At 42.1% G+C, this 21,165-nt stretch overlaps 1 protein-coding gene across 4 annotated transcripts in view; it reads right to left on the reverse strand.

Moving 5' to 3' along the window:
* Positions 1 to 21,165, reverse strand: part of ankrd44 (ankyrin repeat domain 44) — a 39,966-nt gene that overhangs the window by 14,373 nt on the left and 4,428 nt on the right. For 3 of the 4 annotated variants that reach the window (XR_001425637.1, XM_015037501.1, XM_015037503.1), the window contains exons 2-17: positions 15,175 to 15,258; positions 11,176 to 11,254; positions 10,569 to 10,639; positions 9,175 to 9,375; positions 8,741 to 8,828; positions 7,822 to 7,964; positions 6,998 to 7,210; positions 6,819 to 6,897; positions 6,628 to 6,742; positions 6,461 to 6,543; positions 3,916 to 4,024; positions 3,588 to 3,656; positions 3,297 to 3,437; positions 1,756 to 1,821; positions 1,565 to 1,676; positions 744 to 815 (exon numbers count right to left, since the gene is read on the reverse strand). Coding sequence is in view for 3 of the 4 variants with exons in the window: in XM_015037501.1 (XP_014892987.1) it covers positions 744 to 815; positions 1,565 to 1,676; positions 1,756 to 1,821; positions 3,297 to 3,437; positions 3,588 to 3,656; positions 3,916 to 4,024; positions 6,461 to 6,543; positions 6,628 to 6,742; positions 6,819 to 6,897; positions 6,998 to 7,210; positions 7,822 to 7,964; positions 8,741 to 8,828; positions 9,175 to 9,375; positions 10,569 to 10,639; positions 11,176 to 11,254; positions 15,175 to 15,258 (1,725 nt within the window). In the remaining variant the exon portion in view is untranslated. The remainder of the gene's footprint in view (positions 1 to 743; positions 816 to 1,564; positions 1,677 to 1,755; positions 1,822 to 3,296; positions 3,438 to 3,587; positions 3,657 to 3,915; positions 4,025 to 6,460; positions 6,544 to 6,627; positions 6,743 to 6,818; positions 6,898 to 6,997; positions 7,211 to 7,821; positions 7,965 to 8,740; positions 8,829 to 9,174; positions 9,376 to 10,568; positions 10,640 to 11,175; positions 11,255 to 15,174; positions 15,259 to 21,165) is intronic. The other variant, XM_015037502.1, reaches the window with a different exon arrangement.

Genomic DNA, 21,165 nt, shown 5'->3' on the forward strand with positions numbered 1-21,165 from the left:
ATTAAAATCTCTTAACGGGTCAGTGTTAGGTGTTTTCTAGCCATTTTATAGAATAATCAAATAACCATTGTGCCTTCAGTTGTTATAAGATGCTTGACTTAAAAGAAATTTGACTTTGCGTTTGAACACCATGAAAGTGACAGACTTTTGCCTGTCTCTTTAAGAAACTCCTGCTTTTTCTGAAGCTGCGCATTCAGGAAGTCATGACAACATGGCTCCTCAATTAACCCTTTAACAAAGTGCTGCTCTGAGATGCAGCTCCTATAATGAGCTCAGCAGATGCTCAGGTCCACCAGGTGTTTGCTAATTGCTGCTGGCTAGTCTGAAGGAGCTGAGGGGAGGAGCCGCACGGGAGGGCTGCTCTATGCTGCAGCTCCGAGGAGGAGCTTCGTTGTCAAAACGGGGCTCGGTCCATCCAGGTGTATAGAACAACTCAATGGTTGCCATGGAGATTAAAGGATTTCTCAAACTTGCATGGAGGAATCATAGCAAAACTCCAGATATGTTTTTGAAGAGGAAATAACAATATAAGATGACAAAAGTTGGATTTTTCATAATACTGCTCCTTTTAAAAACATTTTGTTGACATAAATAAAGCAGAGACAAACCAGTAGAGATGATGTATTAAATCATTTACTATTAACTTTACTTGGAAACCGACCTTATGGAACACCTTCGCTCATAACGCATGACGTTATGTGGATTACAGTAAAAAGACGAGCAGGAGAACAGAGGAGACTTACAGCGAGGTGCAGAGGGCTCCTGGCATGAGGAGACTCAGGATCTTCTTGAGGTCCATCGTCTCTGTTCAGCAGCTGCATGTCAGAACAAAACCAGCATGAGACCCGGCTGGCTGGCCTCAGAAAGCCGTCATATGGGATTAAAGGATGCTTAATGTGGGAACTTTAATCACCTTTTTTTCTGAATATTTAAAGAATATCTCAGATTAAGGTAAGGGATTATTAGGGATGATTAACTGGCTGATTCAGCAGTGTTTTAGCTGGATCAGACATTTCAACTGTTCCCACAGAGGCAGGATGTTTACATTCAGACACTTAGGAAACTTCCAGCCCACGTGGGATTTATTTACAGTCTAGCAAAGACACACAGAGACTTTACAGTCAGCAAATTCATGTAATCCTGATAAAAGATGGAAAAGACGGTCAGAAAAATATCATTCTAGTCTATTCACTAGAAAAAAAAAAAGATTCAAAAGTTAAGATGCTGCGACGTGGGTTATAAGGGAGATATTGTCATTATTTTGTCACTTCCTTCAGCCTTTGGCCATGCACAGAAAGCCCATTCCCAAAATAGCAGCTGACCACATTAACATGAGCAAACACTCAGAATGACAAGTTGCTGCTTTCACCAGCATCAGACCAACATAACATGGCAACGACTGGGGGGTGAAAGTCCTTACAGGCAGTTTTAGTCCAAAAAACAAACAAAAAACCCCACAAAAGTTACTGTGTCTTTGTTAGATTTCACTGGGCTGTGTGTCTGTGTGTGTGTGTGTGTGTGTGTGTGTGTGTGTGTGTGTGTGTGTGTGTGTGTGGGGACCAACCAGTTCCAGACAGTGCCTGTGACCAAAGGCGGCAGCGTAATGGACAGGACTGTAGCCCTGTTTGTCTTTGACCGAGGCCGTCGCTCCGCTCTGCAGCAGGAACTCCAAACATCTGCAACACAAACACAGAGACTCAGCGGAGGGAGCAACCGGCAGCAGAACATCCAACATGTCCGAACGATTCCCCTCACAGCGCGGCCTCCTTCTCCCTCTCCGCCTGCACTCCCTCGCTCTCTGGCTCCAGGGCAACACGCCGCCTGTGGAGGGGTTGAAGGTAAATGTTAGCAGAAACGGCGTCATCTCACCGCTTATTTTACAGCACTATTACCAGCATGCTCTGAAACACGTGCTGAAGTCAAGGACTGGGGGCCAAATCCGGCCCGCCACGGCTTTTTAAATAGAGCTCTGTAGATAACTGCTGTGCCGAACGCTTTTTTGGCCTCTGGGAAACGAAAATGGAAAAAAAAAAAAAAATGGACGGTGCAGCATGATGAGCCGACCGTTTAGGAATGGGATGAGGCGAGCAAGGTTATTTACAGGGTGAAAAAAAAAAGACATTTCTGTGAATTTACAGATGGACATTATTGCTGAACATTGGAAGAATTATGACACAAAATGTATGTCTGTGGTTATTTGATGTAAACGAAGAACTGATGTATTAGTTTTCAAAAAATCTTAATTTTTGTCTCTTTCAATTTAAATTAAACTTTGCTACATGTTAATGTCCCCTCTGTTTTTCTGATTAAATTTCATTAAAAATTATGTACATGTTAAAAGGGAAAAAAACATATGATCTATTTGATCTTTTGCTCTCTCAATTTCCTTTTCTTTTTTTGATTGATTGTATTATAACTAAAGAGTAACAACTGTGTTTTTAACATTGGGATCAGCATGATAAATAAAACTGAGCGGATATAAACAACAAATACTTGTTGCTGTCTGTTTCTGGTTGTTTATTTTTTTTCCAAAGGTTTAGAAAGAATAAAGTAATATACATAACATTGGTAAATATAAGTTATAGGCCGCAGCAGCCAGAGGCGGAGCCAGAGGGGGGCCTGGGGGGCCAGTGCCTCCCTGTCATCTGATTGGCCCCCCCAGATGATTGACATATAACAGCACCAGGTCATTCCTGTACATTATTTGGAATCATTCTAAGTCAAGCTAATATCTAAAGAAGAAAAACAATAATAAATATATGAGAAGAAAATGTATAAAACTTTATATAAGTCCATGTGGTCACATAAATAAATAGATTTATATCAGACGCGATATCAGCCTCTTTTACACTTGTACTCATAAAAACGAGCTGACATTGATCTCCTGGATGTTTCAAATGTGCTGCGCTGTGGTGAAACTCAAAGGCTAAAGCCCTTCATACCTGGTGGTTGTAAAACACCAAGAAGTTATTTACTAATCCTCCACAAAAAAACAAAAAAAACTAATAAGGGCCGACAATGTCCGTAGTTTGGAGCAGAGGTGGCGCTAGAGTTTTTTCGTTGTCCGTCAAAGAAAAAAATCATTTTATTTCCAATTTGTAGTCATCAAACGAAACATTTAGCATTTCTCTGCGAGACCGTTACATTTTAAATTTTGCCTCCCCCCAGAGGTAGTCCTGGCCCCCCCAACTTACTGGCAGCAGCAATATTAATATCGGCCAAACTCCCTAATCAGAACTCATCTGGTGTGTGACATCATGTTACCTGAGCAGGTAACAGGCTCTGTACCAGCTCACCTTCTGTCCAGGTCTGAGGCAGCAGCATAGTGCAGGGCAGAGCGCCCCCACTGGTCGGTCGCATTAATGTCAATGCCACAAGCTACCAGGGTCTCCAGACACTGAAAGTGACGGCTCGCTGCTGCATAATGAAGCGGAGTCCTGAGGGACACGGAGACCAACGTATTAAAGCGACACCAGCAGAAACAACAGAACAAGAAACAAGACCCCATCTGAGGCAACAAGTCAACATGAGAGAATTTAAGCAGACTGAAGCATGGCTCAGTGACAGGCTGTTGTGCCGTTTCCTACCTGCCACATTTGTCTCTGCGGTCATGTTCCCCCCCACTGCTCAGCAGCAGTTTGACACAGTCCACATTACTGCACAGAAAGAGAAACCTGGTTAATGGAAATGTCTGGCTGTTAATGTTTACAAAGGGTTGGGTTATTTTCAATTTTGGTGTTTAAAATAACACCTTTTAAAATAACATTTCCACATAACTTTATATTTCGGTTGGCTTGTTTGTTTGATCTTTCGAGTCGCCTTTTTACTTGGTGACATTTTTTTTCTACCTTACTTGAGTGAAAATGATTCTGCCACAATATCAGATGAATTCATGAAGTTCCCGGCGGCACTCACCCTCCAGCAGCGGCTGCGTGCAGGCACGTTCTCCCGAGGCTGTCCGGGGTGTCTATCTGGAAGCCTGCGGACAGGACCGAGTCGTTACACATAATGCTAAACCTCCGACCTGAAGGAGGCGGCACAGGGAGACGCAGGGAGGCCAGACAACACACATCGGCAGAGAGACAGAGACAAGAAGAGAAGCAGGCGGGCGAGGAGAGAAAGACAGGTGTTGGTGTGACAGGAGGGAGGAAACGAGGCTCACGTGATCATACAGGCGGACAGATACGAGCCGTATGTTGCAAACGCAGACGACAGAACTTGATGCCTTCAGGTTACACATACAGTCGGACAGTCTGAGCAGCTCAGAACCGGTGGGGACGTTGAACCCGAGGCCTTAGCGCGACGCTCAGGAAGAGCGCGGCAGAAATAAGACGCAACAACACACACACACACACACACACACACACACACACACACACACACACACACACACACACACACACACACACACACACACAAAACCTCGTAAAAACACACGCGGGGTCAGTGCGACCCCGCCGGAACTAAGCATAGATTAAAAAGCTCGCGGGGTCCAAATTGACCGAGTCCCTTAAGACCACGAGACAGAGAGTTGATACACTGATAGACAGGAGGCGTGGAGACAGGAAGAAGGGAAATGCTTGATTATGTTTTAGCACAGGGCTGCACAGCGGCGCAGCTGTTGCCTTGCAGCCAGAAGGTTCTGGGTTCGCTTCTCCCTGTCCATGGTGGGTTCTCTCCGGGTACTCCGGCTTCCTCCCACAGTCCAAAAACATGACTGTTAGGTTAATGTCCTGTGTGTCCTCTGTGTTGCCCTGCGACAGACTGGCGACCTGTCCAGGGTGACCCCGCCTCTCACCTGGAACGTTAGCTGGAGAGGCACCAGCACCTCCTGACCCCACTAAGGGACAAGGGTGTAAAGAAAATGGATGGATGGATGTTTTAGCACAAGCTGAGCTCAAATTACTTTGAGAACTTGCGTTTTGTTTCGACATCTCAGTCATTCTGAAACACGTTCAGACCCGTTTTGGACAAGAAAGCGTCTGTTTTTCCTCTTCCATCCTCTTCTGTGTTCCACTTGAGAATGTAATGAGCGATTCACCCCGGTGTAAACACCAGGTTTCATCCCAGCCCCACATCCAGCGCCTTGTAAAAATATTCCCAACCCCTCAACCTTTTCGTATTCCAACATGTTGCAACCACAACACCCCTCAGTGTGTGTTATTCGGATTTTATACGACAGAACAAGAAGCAGCAAATACATGTGGAGTGGAAAGTAAAATAAAGTTACTGGCAGTCAGAGGAAAGGGAAGTTTGCCACAGTTTTCTAACCGTATTTCCATTCAGTTGTCACACGAATTTTGGGCGTCCATTTAATATGTCACAAATAAAAATATTCCCATCTACAGGTTTGGAACCAATCAAAAAATAATTTAGTGAAACAGAGACAGTCCTCCCCTCTGAGCTGGAGGTTTGGATATAAACAGTTTCATGCCTCTGGTAAAGCACAAACCCATTTGACAAATGTGTTTTCATCTCTCCATTTACACACTAACTGTTTCTCGCAAAAACAGCGTAAAAGAGTTTTTGCTAAATCGAGTACATTATTTTGAATTTTTAGTGTTTCTATCAACATTTCTAGTGCGCAGCTTTAAAATGCACGGATAAAATGTCTATAAAAACACAGCTTCCTATTAATGCAACTTTAAGTAATTTTATGCCTATGTAATGCTCATTCCAGAGTGGCACGCTGGCAGCATTGAAGAAAGTATAAAGCAACTTATTGGTAGTCCAATGAAATGCTCTCAACTCACATTTTCTACCAAAACTGAGTGCCTGAAAGAAGTGAAGAAAACAGACATCTCCTGAAATGTTGCAGTAAAAACTTTGAGCTCCACTTTTAACTGAGGGTAACAAATGCGGCCCAGCCATCCAGCAGCTGTGCATGGGCTAGAAATATAAATAGTTCTTTGTGTTCACTTCCACAATATAACCGAACCACATGATGAACCCTTGTTGTCTGTGCTCATCGCCTGAGGACACAACAAGCACTGGAGTCTTGAAATCATCAAATTTGTGTGGAGCCAGAGTCAAAACATTTTACAGTCTTGTCCCCCCCTCCAATTTCTCTATAGCGTGGCAAAAAGAAGAAGAAAAACTCAGAAAGAGAACAACTTGTTCAGAGAAAGAGTGGAATCCGTCTCAGTAGCTGCATTTCCATTACAAATGTGCACAAAACTTTGTCAATATTCCACTAATCACAATTTTGCAATCGCAGTGTTTCCACTAAATAAGAAACGCAATTAAAATCACATGTAAATAAGCTGTTTGACGCGACAAGTCATTAAAAAACATGCAGTGCCATCATCCTCCAAATGATGCCTTCTTCGTATTTTCCACCAGTGGTAACATCCGGTTGTTGACCATGTGACTTGTGTGGTGGGAAAAATCATTTCCATTACAGTTTTGCAAAATTCTGCGCATTTTCCACCATACTTATCAGTATGTGAGGGTAAACTACCTGAGGACAGCAGCTTCCTGCAGCAGTCGGAGTGAGCGTTCAAGGCTGCCAGGTGGAGAGGAAACATCCCATGGACTCCTCGTCTGTACAGAGAGATGGACAGCATTTTTAATGATTAGAAACCTGCCCTGGCGACGAAAACACTTGCGGACAAGCAAACGCCACACCTTGTGCAGTCCGCTCCGCTAGTGATGAGCGTGTTTATGAGGAGTTCGTGGCCGTAGCGGGCGGCAACGTGAAGCGGGGTGTTGCCGTCCTTGTCCATGCTGTCGATCTCTCCGCCTGAAACACAAAGGGTGGACGCTTGAAGACAAAAGAGCAGCTTCAGGAAAGGACGATGAGCAGAGCGACAACCCACCGTTCTGGATGAGGGTCTGTGAGCGGGTAAAGCGACCGTGAACCGCCGTCATGTGAAGAGGACTCTTCCCGTCTCGGCTCTGGTTGAAAACAAAGCAAACAAGGATTCAGGTTTTAACAGAACAGAACTTTTACTTCAACTGAGCAGCGTGTCGTCCGTCCCTAGGAGCCTGGCTTTACCTGCACGTTAACGTCAGCCCCGTTGTTGACCAGGAACTCCAGGCAGAGCGCGCCGTGTGTGGAGGCAGCAGCGAAGTGCAGCGGGGTGAAGCCTTTGTTGTTGGGCTGGCTGACGTTGGCGCCGTAGTCGATCAGCTCACTGACGACGGCGTCCTGGCCGTTGAAACAGGCGACATGGAGCGCCGTGTTGCCAAACGCGTTGGCCTCGTCAATCTGTTGAGGAAACGTGACCGTAAGGGCAGGGGTGCGTGACAGAAGTGCTGACTTACAGGCAACCTGCTAACTTGAAAGAAATGTGACTTTGTAATTCGACGCCTCTGTCTCTTTAAGAAACTCCTGGTTTTTCTGAAACTCCGCGTTCACGACATCGCTCCTCTACTAACAATTTCACAAAGTTTTTACCAGCATTTCACTGAGAAGTAGCTTGTACTATGGGATAAGGAAATGATCCCATAGTACAAGCAAACAGTGTTTGCTAATTGCTGCTGGCTAGTCTGAAGGAGCTGAGTGGGGAAGTAACACTTCAGGTATGTTTTAGATGAGGGAATAACATTATAATATGATGTAATGCTAAAAAAAAAAAGTAAATTTTACATGATAATGCCCCTTTAAAAAGATGGAGCTGCCATATTTGTGCGTCTCGGTCAATGGTTACCAAATACAACACGAGCTTGACTTGAAGAATTATTGTAGGCGTTTATATTCAGTTTACGTCACAGGAGGAGGTTGTAAACATCCAACGAAGTTACTTGTTTATTGTAAATGGGTGGAATCCTGTAAATATGAACTGAAACACAGAGTGGAAAGGCTTGATCTGCCCTCACCTCTACAGCCAGGTTGAGCAGGTGTTTGACCACGGACAGCTGTCCGCTGGACGCTGCAGCGTGAAGAGGCGTGTACCCCCGCTTGTCCTTACAGCTGATCTCTGCACCCTGACTCACCAGCTGACGCACTACTTCCAAATGACCTGCAGGGGGCAGCAGCACACAAACCGAGTCGCACCTGAATAAGGTCTGGGCTTGAACCTTTTTCTCAAACAGGAGTCGGATCCTGGAACTTTCTGAATGATTCAACATTCATGCTCTGTTTTAGTTGAGAGCTCCACTAACTCCAGCCTTCGCTTTAGCTAGCAGACACAGCCTGACACGCTGAGAACTGAGATGGAAGCACGTGATTGTGGTCATTTTTCTGATTATCAGCAGAAAAAAATGACCAGGACATTTTACTGAAACTGACTTGAAGGCAGAACATGGAGAGAGAAAAAAGACCTCATTATAAGAATAACAGTATCAGACATTAACGTCACCTACTGGAAGACTCAGCCAGCCGAATCTAGACTAGCCAGTGTTAAACATTAAAGCACAAAGTGGCTCTATGCTGAAAAATAACCAGCTTCAGATTAAAAATGAGGTTTTTATTATTTACTGGCAGCATGTTTTCCTGTTTTCTCATTTTGAAATAACAGATTGAAGTCCTTGAAATGTGTGGCACAGTTTGATCTAATGAAATTGTTTCATATTTCTATTTCCAATTTTGAATTTGTGTCTAAGAAGGAATACCGTGAGAAGAACATAGGAGGGGAATAACGGGAAGAAGAAAGGAGGAAAGGCTATAAAACACTAAAAACAAACATTTTTAGGCTTGCATTAATTAAAAAAAACAGCAATAATAATCTTTTTACACATCTTGGACAGGAATAAATGTGACATTTAGTTCTATTAGAAAGCGGTGAGTTGGTCTCACCCATGAAAGCGGCCCAATGCAGCGCCCGGCCGTCCTTCTTGTCGAAGGCGTTGATGTTGGCTCCTTTAGCGAGCAGCAGGTTCACCATCTGAGGGAAAAGCAAGCAGAGGAGGAGGGATTGGTAGGAACAACATGATGAACAAACACAGCTCGTCTCCCGGCTCACTTGTTGCATGAAAACTGTGGCGGACTTGTTGGTGGTGGTGAAACAGCAGATTAATTTTAGCTCCGGCACATTTCTGAATGATTCCGTCAGAAATGAAAAGGCACCGCCCACTCCAAAACCCCACCGATACAGCTGCTCTCGCCCACCTGTTTCCTCTATTCATCCAACCAACCAGAATAGCAACAAAGGGCCGCTTACATCACAGCCGCCCTCTTCAGGAAAACTGCACTGGAAAAAGCTGCTTCAGTCTGGACTCTGCCTGCAGTACCTCTGTGTGACCGTTGAGGGCGGCGTGGTGCAGCGCGGTCCGCCCGCCGCGGTCCGACACGTTCACGCTGCTCAGCAGGGGGATGATGACCTCGGCGCACCTCAGAGCGTTGTTGGCGGCGGCAACGTGCAGCGGCGTCTGCCAGTTCTTGTCCCGCGCGTTCACGTCTGCAGAGTGTCGGATCAGAACCCGCACGGCGTCCTGGAGGGGAAGGCGAGACAAAACAGACCGGAGGACGACTTTAACCAGAGTCACTATGGAAAACAAGAGGGATGATGAAGTTAAAGGAATACGGATTATTTATTAAGATTTGTTAAATGGCAGCACGATGAGACAAAACGTTTCACTAGGCCTGTCGCAATAAGCAATAAATCTAATTTTTTTTCTCATGTCTCTCTTTCTACCACATTGTGAAAAAGTTCAATTTGTATGTAGAGTTTTTCGGTCAGACCAAGTCATAGCAGTAAGAGACTGTTAACTAGCTGCATTTCCATTGACCATATAATTGCGCAATTTGACGTATGTAATATAAATTGGCTTAATGGAAACACACCAAATGCATAGAAACTCTCGTTTTCTACAAAAAGGGATGGGGTGTACTTCTGGCCATGTCAAAATAAGTTCATTAGTTCAAAACGAAAGTTTTAATTTAATTATAATGTAATTAAAATATCGGATATTAAATTGGGTTTTTTGAAATGTTTAAAAAAAAACTTGTTCATTTCATAAAACTGAAATGAAAACACCGGCGCAAACCCTTGGAAGGACAGAAATTGTGTCTTTTCGACGTTAGCGGAATATTAGCGGTTTCCATTACAAATGTGAGCAAAATTCCACAATTTTATTTCCATTAAATAAGAAACGCAATTAAAATCAAACGTGAATATGGCTGAATAAGCCATTAAAAAACACGCCATGCCTTGATCCTCCAACCACTTCCTGTCGCCTTCTTCTTCGTGGTTTGCACCAGTTGTTGATCACGAGCAAAAAAAAAAAAAGCAACTCCATTGCATTTTTGCGAAATAAAACAATTATGATACGGCAAGAAAAACCAGCGCCAGCTGGTTTTATAAAACAAAAAAATACTTTTTTTTTTCTAATCACAGTGTTCCATTAAGCAAATTTATTTTCAAAACGTCAAATTGCGCAATTATATGGTCAATGGGAATACAGGCAGTGACAAAGTCGTGTGAACTTTTGTAAGAGAAGTGCAGCTACTGCCTGAAGTGAAATCAGACCAAACTCTGTTTGTTTCAGAGAAGTTTGGTCTGATTTCTTTCCAGACTGTGAGAAAAGAAGTTGTGTAAATCTTTTTACTTGATGTATGTAAACTCGTGGCTCCACTTGAGTGTGTATGTGTGTGTATGGATTTGTGTGTGTGTGTGTACACTCACCTCACTGCGGGATGCCACGGCGCGATGCAGAGGGGTAAGCCACATGTTATCTTTGGCATTGACTCTGGCCCCTGCAGCATGGAAACATTCATGTGAACACGGTGCTGCTGATCTGCACCTTCACACATCAATATGGCTGTCAGATGGAAGAACACACTGCAAAAACTACACCAGCCATGACGGCACACACACCAGCTAGCTAAAGTAAGACAACTGTGTGTTTCCTTTTCATGTTGTCTAACATTTTAGATTAAGAGAAAAAAAAACAACAAGGACAAACTTAGAAAAACGCTTTCCATAGTAATTCAATCACCAGATATGTAAACTGTGAAAATACTTACAATTTAAAGTGAATATCTGAAGCTAATCTGCTACACAAGTTCTTTAGTGAAGAACATCAAGAAACAGAGGATGCAGAGAAGCTATCAAAGGATTTATGCTTCTGAGATCATTTAATAATAATAATAATAATAATAATAATAATAATAATAATAGTTTTCTGTAAATATTTTAACTTCAGGTTCATATCATGAGTGAAAAAAGGCCCTTGCAACATATAACAGTAGATGGAAAATGTGAAGGATGAAGATCAGAGTGGATTTCTTACCGGAGAGGATGAGGAGCTCGATGATCTCTGCATCTCCCAGGAACGCTGCTGCATGCAGCGGGGTGCGTTTCTCTGGATCCTGCAGGAAAACCAGCAACAAGTCAAGATGCAGCAGGCTCCAGAAAAACAAGCACCCAGGAGAAACCTCAGTGGGATTAACCTCTGAACCAACGGAACCATGCTGGACTCTGGACAGAAAACAATCCACTTCTAATCACATAACCAGCCCAGAGCTGTGCAGACCGCAGTCATGTTTGGTAGAATATTATGCCATGCATGGTAGTTGTGCACGTTAGTCGTATTTCTGGCCTGCTGGATTAACCTTCACAGCCCCTCATGCAAACATTTAATGTGCATTTTTAAAGGCCAGGATGTTGGGACGTTGTGATGAAGGTAAAAATGTGGGTTAACCATAATCAATATCATCATCACTATATTCACCAATAATAGCAAAGCTGACCTGAACACTTTAGCAGCCTCTGATTCTGCTGTGTGCTAAGATATATTAGCACATAGCTAATACCTCTTGTTTTTTGGTGGAGTGTTTTTTTTTTTGTTTTGTTTTTTTTGATGCACCAAATTGAAAACTTGGGCCTATATCAATATTTATATTATGGCCAATAACTGATATGTACCAATTTTATGTACATTACAGTGGGGAGAACAAGTATTTGATCCACTGCTGATTTTGCAGGTTTTCCCACTTGCAAAGCATGGAGAGGTCTTTCAGTTTTATCATAGGTACTGTTCAACTCCAAACTAAAAATCCAGAAAATACCCCTAAATGATTTTTAAGTAATTAATTATTCATTTAGAAAGTAAAAAGGTTGTAATTTATCATCAGAATCACAGTAACAGACCCAGAGGTACCTAGGAATCGCCGTCGGTCGGTAAAAGCCTGACCGGTGCTTCAGGTTAGCACCGAGATAACACATTATCTTCTGTTGCTGTTGACTGTTTCAAGTTTACTTTTTGAAAATGGGACATTACACATCAATTAACATTTACATATAAATGCATGAGACTATAGCCAAAAGGCTAGTTTCCATCTCTAGTCCCATCAGCAGGTTGATGTACATGATGTTTAAAAATAATAAGAAGAAAAAGCAGCCTCAGATACTGCATCAAAAACTCTACATAAAGTAGAAAAGGAGCTAACTAAACAGTTTTTTGTCTACAAGGGCTCAATACGTAGCAAAGCATTAGCTTAAAGGCGCTAAAAACAGAGGTGCATACGATACAGTTAAGCTATGCTAAGCTAAGCAGGCTAATTGTGCGACTAGAAAAAATAGTCACTGTAACAAACAAACAAGTCTACTACACAGTTTTCACATGCTAAACAGATTCATGTGTTTTATTTTGGGTAAATAAATAGTTTTACTGAAGTTTTGGCCTGCTGTTCACTGGAATCTAAGACTGCAGCTCATTTAGTGCAGCTCTAATGTCCTGTCCTTCTGCAGTTTGTCCCCCTGCCTGGCCTCCCTAAGTAATAAACCCAGACTGATTGGAAGACATTCCAAGTGACATTAAGTCGCAGTTCAGAGGTGGATGTTTGAAAAAAAAAAAAAAAAAAATCAACCTATTAATTAAAAAAAATAAAAAACTCTTCAAAGTCTAGCCTGAACCATGTGTTAGTACTGGAGCTGCTCTGACAGACCAACCGAAACGCTCATCACAGAGTCTGATGAAAGATCCTTCCACTCACAGGAACTCTGTGCTTTTTTTTAAAATCGACTCCTGGTCAATGCAGGCTGGTAAAAGGTGAAGTCGGGGTTCATAAATCATCTCTACATCACAGGAGTACAAGCGACAAAGCCCCGTTTACCGCCGGGTTACTAAAACATGCTGCTCGTCCTCCAGCTCCAAACAAATCGGTTGCTATGACACCATTTCAGCAGTTTACATGGAACAAGGTGCTAAATGGAGCGAGCTACACATGGCGGGCTGACGGATCTCGGGAGTTTCAGCTGACGGACGTCCTGCTGGACATTCGGCCACAGAAACAAACTGAAGTGGAAAAGCAACAGCCGGCCCAAGTCCAACCCACATCCGCTGCAGCTCAGCTGCACGTGTTGCCTATCTATAGCCAAATTAGAGCATGTGTAAATAAACACACGCTCTCAACTGTGGCCTCGCTGACCTCTGACCTCCCGACTCAGGAAGTGAGGGGGCGGGGGCGATGGATTATCTCCTTGAAAGTTGACTGAACTGGAGCTCCTGAAAAGCAGCTGCATGGAGACACTTTTAACCTGACGTGTCTTCTTTCTAACATACTTAAAATGTTATTTTTTTCTTGCGTTTGATTTTTTTTTTAATGCAGATCTTGTAGAAAATCCTTCATGCACAGTTTGAACAAGTGGAAGAGAACCCAGCCCTGGTAAGATGTCAGTAGTTGGTGATGTGAAACAGTGAGAGCATTTCAAAATGTATTTCGCCTTGTTGTGACTTAGAACCTTGTAAACTGAAAAGCAGCTGAAACACTGAGCTCCTTTAAACCAAGGCTAAACACCCAGCTGCTTGGAGCCGCCGTTCATGAGCAGCAAATGGAACAGATTTGATTCTGATTCATGATTTTGATGATTTGACAAAATGTAACGTTCATTTCCTGTTTGCTGTTATGATGTAAAGAACTTTGTTGCCTTGTTGCTGAAATTTGGTATACAAATAAACTTGATTTGATTCAAAGACGCAGCGTTATGTAAAATCAACGTTTTTGAGCCTTATCTCATGTTGTAATGTTATTCTCCCGTGGCAAACATTCAACTGTCCAAAACACCTAGGTGAACTCAGTTCTGCCTTCAAGGATGAACTGCCACCTGACAGAGCGCACCTGCCCCACTCAGCTCCTTCAGACTAGCCAGCAGCAATTAGCAACGTCTCCTAAATTGTTAATAGAGGAGCTGTGTTGTGCCGACTTCCTGAAAGTGGAGTGTCAAGAAAAACAAGTTTCTTAAAGAGACAGAGGCTCAGTAACAAGGCGCTAAATTACAAAGTCCAATTTCCTTTAAAGCTATTTTTGATGTGTACAGCATTTTTGCAAAACTGAGGTCAACATTACTTAGTTGTACGCTAAAATGGCACTATGTGCCTGGAAAATACATAATACTGCCCCTTCAACCTGTAGAAAAACATAAAAAATTTAAGTGCTGCAATATCCCAGTTGCATAAGTTTGTATCTAACACTTCAGTCATTTTTGTACATCTTGACTTAATAGTTGATATCTGATAACTCAATCTTACAAATGTGCTCCAAACCTAGAAGACTGAGGACAAATCACCGCACTGTTTCCATCTTATGCACTTTGTTGCTATATTTTGACTTCACAAACCAAAAATAATTTTTAAAAATTGGAATCAGCGGGTCAGTCTTTTTACAGATCGCCCAGAAAACTGCTATTGGTTCAACACGTAGCCCACAGATTTTTCTTTTGTCTGTTGTAGTTTAGGACTTTGACTAGGCTGTAATTTTCATCCTACAAAGCCATTATGTTGTTGATTTGGATTCATGCTTGATCCTCAACAATGTATTCGCTCCTCATCTCCGTTTTTTGGTCAACCTTGACTGGCATTTATTTACAAAGGGTCATAACTTCATCCACTTATATAAAACAACTTCCAACTGAAGTAACCTCACCATGATGCTGCCACTGCCATGTTTCATCGTTAGCATGACATGTTTCAGTAGCCAAACATAAGCAACGCTTCCTGACAAGTTTTTAGTCTTTAGCTAATGGATGCAAATATCAGGGGGAAAAAACTACAAGAACAGCCAAGTTTTATTTCAGGTTCATCACAATGACTGTATATTAGCTGGGTACAGAAGAGTCAATTTAACAGACTTCTGCTACCAGGTTATTTCAGCTTTCTATTATTTTTCTTTTCTCTCTTTTCCGCAAAACGCTGAAATTATTTGTTATGGTTTCACTTTTTAATGCCACAAAAGCCTGGCGTCGGCAGCTTCCCGTGAAGCCCTGTGTCCGTGTCACTGTGTGTCCTCACCAGGGCATTGATGTCTTCAGATTTGTATATAAGCATTCGGATCTCTTCAGGGTCTCCGCTGAAGATCGCCTGGATAAGAGGAGGCTGGAAGGGAGCGGGGGAGAGAGAAAAAAAGAAGAAAAAAAAGAAAACGGTCACATGACTTGAAGCACAAACATTTCTCTTAAGCGCTTTGTCAAAGTGAGGCGACATGATGAGAGCGCGTGGGAATATTTCCTGAACTTTACAACAGGAATTCATTCCTCCAGTGTTGCAAAGCGCTGGAAGTTACTCGGTTTAGGAAAAATATTCCCATCCCCTTTCCTATCTTCTCCCAAACAGACAAACCACTGTGGAAAACACATTGTAGATACAGATCAGAAAAATAAAATGCTTGTGTAGAGAAACTGCCTTTGTGAAAGGCGCGACGTGGAGGTCACATCTACAAGGCCCTTATTTTTCTTTTCAACATCACAGACATGAGGTAAATGCAGGCCCTCATCACTCCTCAGGAGACTGAGGAACACCAGAGACAAAAGGACGGCAGCAGGCTAACTGTGCTGTCAGGAATGTCGAAGCGTTGCGCCAAAGCAGCTCAGTTTGTAACAGTTTTTCAACCTGCTGTTTTCTCAAAAAAAAAAAGTCTTAAATTCATGTAACTATAAATAAGGCCTTAAAATGTCTTACAAACTCATTAGACAAAATTTAGTGAGCCTTAAATAAGTCAACCACAGCTCTTCAGACTATATGCATGACTATTTAGTCTCGTATATTTTATTTTGTTTATATTTGTCACACGACGTTTGAGTCAGGCAAATGTTTGAGTCCCACGCAGACATCCTCATTATGCTCTTTAACTCGAGGCAGTTGAGGCTCCTGGTAACTAGCAGCTACTTACTACAAGTAACTAGCGGTAAGTAGCCACTAGTTACTAATTTCAGTAGCTACATAGTTAGATTTGCTAGTTTACTAGCATCTAGCAAGTCTCAATAGCTAGACTTGCTAGCTATCTCACTGAACTGCCTTGTTGCTGAAATGTGCTATGCAAATAAACTTGACTGATTCGTTGGTCTAATGAGTCTTCATAGCTATCCTTGCTAGCCACCTAGCAAGTCTATCCTTGCTAGGTAGCTAGCTAGCTTCTGTATGCCATGGGTAAGTGCAAATTTAAAGCCAGTTGGCTAGACATGTTCTTTTTCACCACTGGCTCACTTCTGCTGCCAACCCATACAAGGGTAACTGCATTCTGTGGAACCCCCCCCAAAAAGACAAATGTTTAAGCTAGGTACTATGAGGGTTAAGGCTATCGAGAACCATATGTTGTGTACTACAGCAATATCCCCCAACAACGCCAATATATATAGTTTTTTCATTCATTCCAGGCGGTATTAAAATGTCTTCAATTTGACTTTCTGAAACTTGCTGATAGCCCTTTTCTGTTTTCAAGAAGAGAACACCTTCCCTGTGGTGTTCACGGCCACAGTAAGGTGAGACACGTTGAGGTTTCCAGAAAAGCTCTCGGCTTTGAAGTTACTCTATAAAGAAGAAAAAACCAAACACATAACACTGTGGTCAGGGTACTGTTAGCCTTAATACTGCCAAAGTACCGACATGGTGAAGCATTGAAACATTTTTGTGCAATGCGCTAGCTCAGTGGTTGAAACTTTTTAAAAAGGACCACTTCAGTAGAAACTAATGTTTTCCACCATCTTCACAGGCATTTTAGATTCTTGTGTTTTGTCATTAAAAAGAAAAAAACTCAGAACCGCTCCTCCTTGTTGTTTGGGTTGGGGGGACTCCAACCCAAACAACAGGTTGGAGTCCCCCCATCCCGTTGTTTGAAAAGGGGTGCAGGTTGGAGTCCACCCTCTTTTTTTTTATTTTGGCAGGGAATTAAATTTTTGATTGTTGATTCAATGTTGCATGCCTGGGTTTTCGTGTTTAACGATGTAAAGCATTTTGAAATGCCTTGCTGCTGAAATGTGCTATGCAAATAAAATCTGATTTGATAGCTTGCAGCATGCATTTTCATTGACACGTTTAAAATTGCAAGTATGAAGTAAGAAAAATGAGCAGAACCGTTGAAAACCATGTCGATTTTTATTGCCAGTTAGCATTGTTATGAGTTCATCTATATATGCAAGACAAACTACTAATATAGAAATATTTTTAATCTTGACCCCCTCCAAAAAGACACTACAGAAAAGGATTAAACCTACTCTGTTAAATAATTAATAGCTGAGCTCAGGCTCACTTTACTTCCTGTTGTATTTCTGCCACCAGCTGCCTCACTTCCTGTTGCACAGTCTCTCCTTCTCAGAAACACCAGAGAGGAACCGATCGCAGAGCAGCGTTTCACTTCTGCTTCAAACAGCCAGCGGTACTTCCTCATCGGACCCGTTTTGTCCCCCTGAAAGTGGCTGTGGCGTGGTGAGATCATCACGCTGCTGGTGGACACAGCGGAGCCTGACCGTACGGCGCCAGCTTTAAAGCAAACCAGAGAACAGGTCGCATCAGTTACCACAGCTAGGAATTCAAAGAATTTGCTTCGTCTTTAGATTTTATTTTTTTTTAAATAAATAAATAAATCTATAAACATGTTAAAATCTTGGCTTCAACATGTGTGACATATTTTGGCTGTAAAAAGTATGCAAAAAAAAGAATCAGTGAGCAGAAGGATTCAGCTTATTTCATTCTTCCTGCAGATTGGTCACAACGAAAGGAAACGTCTGTGAGCCAGTCAGCGTCTCTTAACGTCTCCAGGTGTTTCTGGAATCCAGCTCAACTATTCCAGGTACAGACGGAGGAATGTTCTGGAGCCTCTCCAGTTGTCTTGTCTGTTTCTTTCTCTTTATTTTGGTCAGTCCAGCAGAGCCAGAGGTGTGTCCCACTTTCAGGTCTCTCCACTTTAAAAGCAGGTTTCATTTCAACACCTCTCCTTCTGAGTTTATCTTTACATTCTTCTGTCTGCACACACCGACTCACAGCATGATGCTGCCACCCCCGTGCTTCCCTGTAGGCCTGGTATCGTATTTACCATGTAACTAACATGCTTATCAGGAAATCATAAAATGTCTTAATTCATTTCATATCATCCTGAGTATGCACTGCACTTAATGATGTTCGATAAATTGATTTTATCAATTAATCGAATGCTTGGCTTTTAAAAATTAAATCTTTGGAAAATGTGTTTTTTTTTTTTTTTCACCGTTTCCCTCTGTGGGTTTGCACAGTTCAGAGTGATGTCAGTGCGTCCTGTTAGACAAGCATGTCTTACAGCTTCTTTTCATTTGGACTTTGAATTCAGGTCAACTCTATCGCTGAATACAAGGGCCAGGCTTTGTTTGTTTTGTTTTTTTACGAGAACAAAGTTATAAGATAATGAAGTCGTAATAAAAAGAGAGCAAAGTCTTAATATTACCAGAATAAAGTCTGGATACTTTAAGAATGAAGTAGTAATTTTAAGAGAGCTCCAACACACACAAAAAAAAAAAAAAAATATATATATATATATATATATATATATATATATATATTTTAAGTGTTATTTAAGCCTTTTCCTCATTAAAATGACTTTTTCTCATGAAAGACGTTCTTTACATATTATGACTACATTCTTGTAATTAAACAACAGTTTTCATACAACTGACAGAAGGAATGTTTGAAATAAATACTTTTTTAAACCATTTATAATTTCTTTTTTTAGAAAAATGAAAAGGGCTGCACAGTGGCACAGTTGGTAGCTCTGTTGCCTTGCAGAAAGGAGGTCGTGGGTTCGATTCCCGCCCCTGGGTGTTGCTGCATGTTTTCTCTCTGTGTATGCGCATCTCTAAATTAAAATAGGTTTTGTACAAATCAGAGTTGTACATAAACACAAACTAGCCTAATTCACATCCAGTTCCTGTTGCTATCTCCTCCGCAGAGACCGGAATGCAGTTCAAATGTCACAGCTGAGGGAAAAGCTGTCGACATTTGGCAGACGCCGACAGCTTTGGGCTTCTCCCCTCTCGTCTCTACATGCATTCACATAACGTGGTGTGGTGGGTGACAGCGCTGTCAACAGCACTGCTCCCAGACTGTTCTGAAACCAGCCTGATACCTAAAGCAAGGAGAGGAGCAGAATGGAGCAGAGGCAGGGAGAGCGGAGGGCTGACAGGAAGTGACATCAGGAGTCTGGTTCATCTTCCCTGCAGGCCGCCCCGAACATAACAAGTCATTGTTGCAGCGGAAACTTTCACATATATACCCTACCACCCTTTTCTCACACACACACACACACACACACACACACACACACACATTTGTTATTATCCCATAAGGACGGCTCAATGTGACCCAGATCCCATTAGAAACCAAAACAATAAGAAATTCTTCTCCAACATGCAGAGGCTGCTCGTTCCTGGCAGTTCTTATTAAAAACAGGTTGAACTAGAAAAGGACGACACAAAAGTTCAAATTGAGTCGGTCAGATTGGCTGAAATGTCCTGCTTTCGTCAAATAATCCACACGCTAAAGGACATTCTGCTTTAATTAGCTGCAAACTATGTCAAATACCGATAATTTGGCACATCAAAAGGCTGGAAACAGACAACGCTTTATGACTGAAAGGGAAAACAGTGAAGCCGCTATTGATTAACCGATCGGTTGCAATGGGTATTTTGGGAAGTATTTATGAAGGAGAATTTGCTTCAAAGACGTTTGGCTCCAAACAGTTACTTTTATTTTATCTGACAGGAAAGATTTTTTTTATTATTCTGCAGATTCCAAAATCTGCAGATCTCTGGAAAATTGGCCCAAATTTTATTCTTTTTGAGAGATTGGTGATCGGCCAGAGAACTGCAATCAGTGCTACCCTTTATCTTTTACTATCAAATTTCTCCATCAAATTATTACAAGTAGCCTGATCATGACATATCGGACAACGCTAATCATTTTGAACCTGTAAACTTTGACAGGTTAAAAATGGGAAAAACCAAAGATGTTATGAAGGAAAGCAAAGAGTAACCATATAAATAAATAAGCATATCTAAGCTGCCGTCAGAACTGGGGATGCACCAATATGAAAATTTGGGCAGATGTTGATATCCAATATTAATATTGCCGTTTTGGACGATAACCGATATTTACCGACATTATATACATTTATCAAAATGTACAAAATGTGCCACATTTTGTACATTTTGAAAATGGATGTTTATTTTTTTCAAAGTTTTATAATAATAATTACTATTATATTTCGAGCGAAATCAGATTTTATTTTACAGAGATTTTAGGATGGAATATGGAAATAAATATAGGTTGCTAATATCGGCCCAGTTTTATTTATCGGGCAGATACTGAGACGTAAAAAAAAAGAAAAAAAAAAAAGACTAATATCAGCTGATACTGATGTTGGTGCTGGTATATTGTGCATCCCTAGTCAGAACCTCCAGAACTTTAGCTTTATTCAGCATGGAGGAGAGTTCTGTTCTGGAGGGCACAGAGAGTAAAGGGAAGATGAAGAAAAGCACAAAGAACACCAAGCCTGCGGGTTTTAGCTGAGTGCTGAGTGAAGGCATCCAGTTATCAGTCATCATCAGCTTGTTGTCTGAAAATAACAGGAAGTCCTGCAGTTCTGGGTTACACACACACACAGACAAACTGAAAGGAAAAAAAAAAAAGCAGCTCTTCCTTCCTTGACGACACATCTGATACGAGCGCCAAATCAGGGTTTCTACTGAGACATGTCCACCATAGAGCAGCTGCGAACGCCACTCTGCAGAGGCTCCCAAACAGGTTCAGAGACCTGTAGGATGGCTTTCTGTGTTCAGCACCATGAGCCCACATTTAAGCCACGGCATCAAACAACAGAGACAACGACTGCATCGTCTAACAATGCCAGCTTTCTCCGTCAGAACTGCCGGAGAGAAAAGTGAATAGGGAGGAACAAGCGTTTTATTCAGTTTGATGAACATTTCCGTGCTGAGTGATGGAGATCACCGAGGCGTTGCACGACCTTCGCCACCGAGGACG

This window comes from Poecilia latipinna, unplaced genomic scaffold (assembly GCF_001443285.1).
Source record: "Poecilia latipinna isolate Pla-1442-1.1 unplaced genomic scaffold, P_latipinna-1.0 Scaffold408, whole genome shotgun sequence".
Taxonomy (NCBI): domain Eukaryota; kingdom Metazoa; phylum Chordata; class Actinopteri; order Cyprinodontiformes; family Poeciliidae; genus Poecilia; species Poecilia latipinna.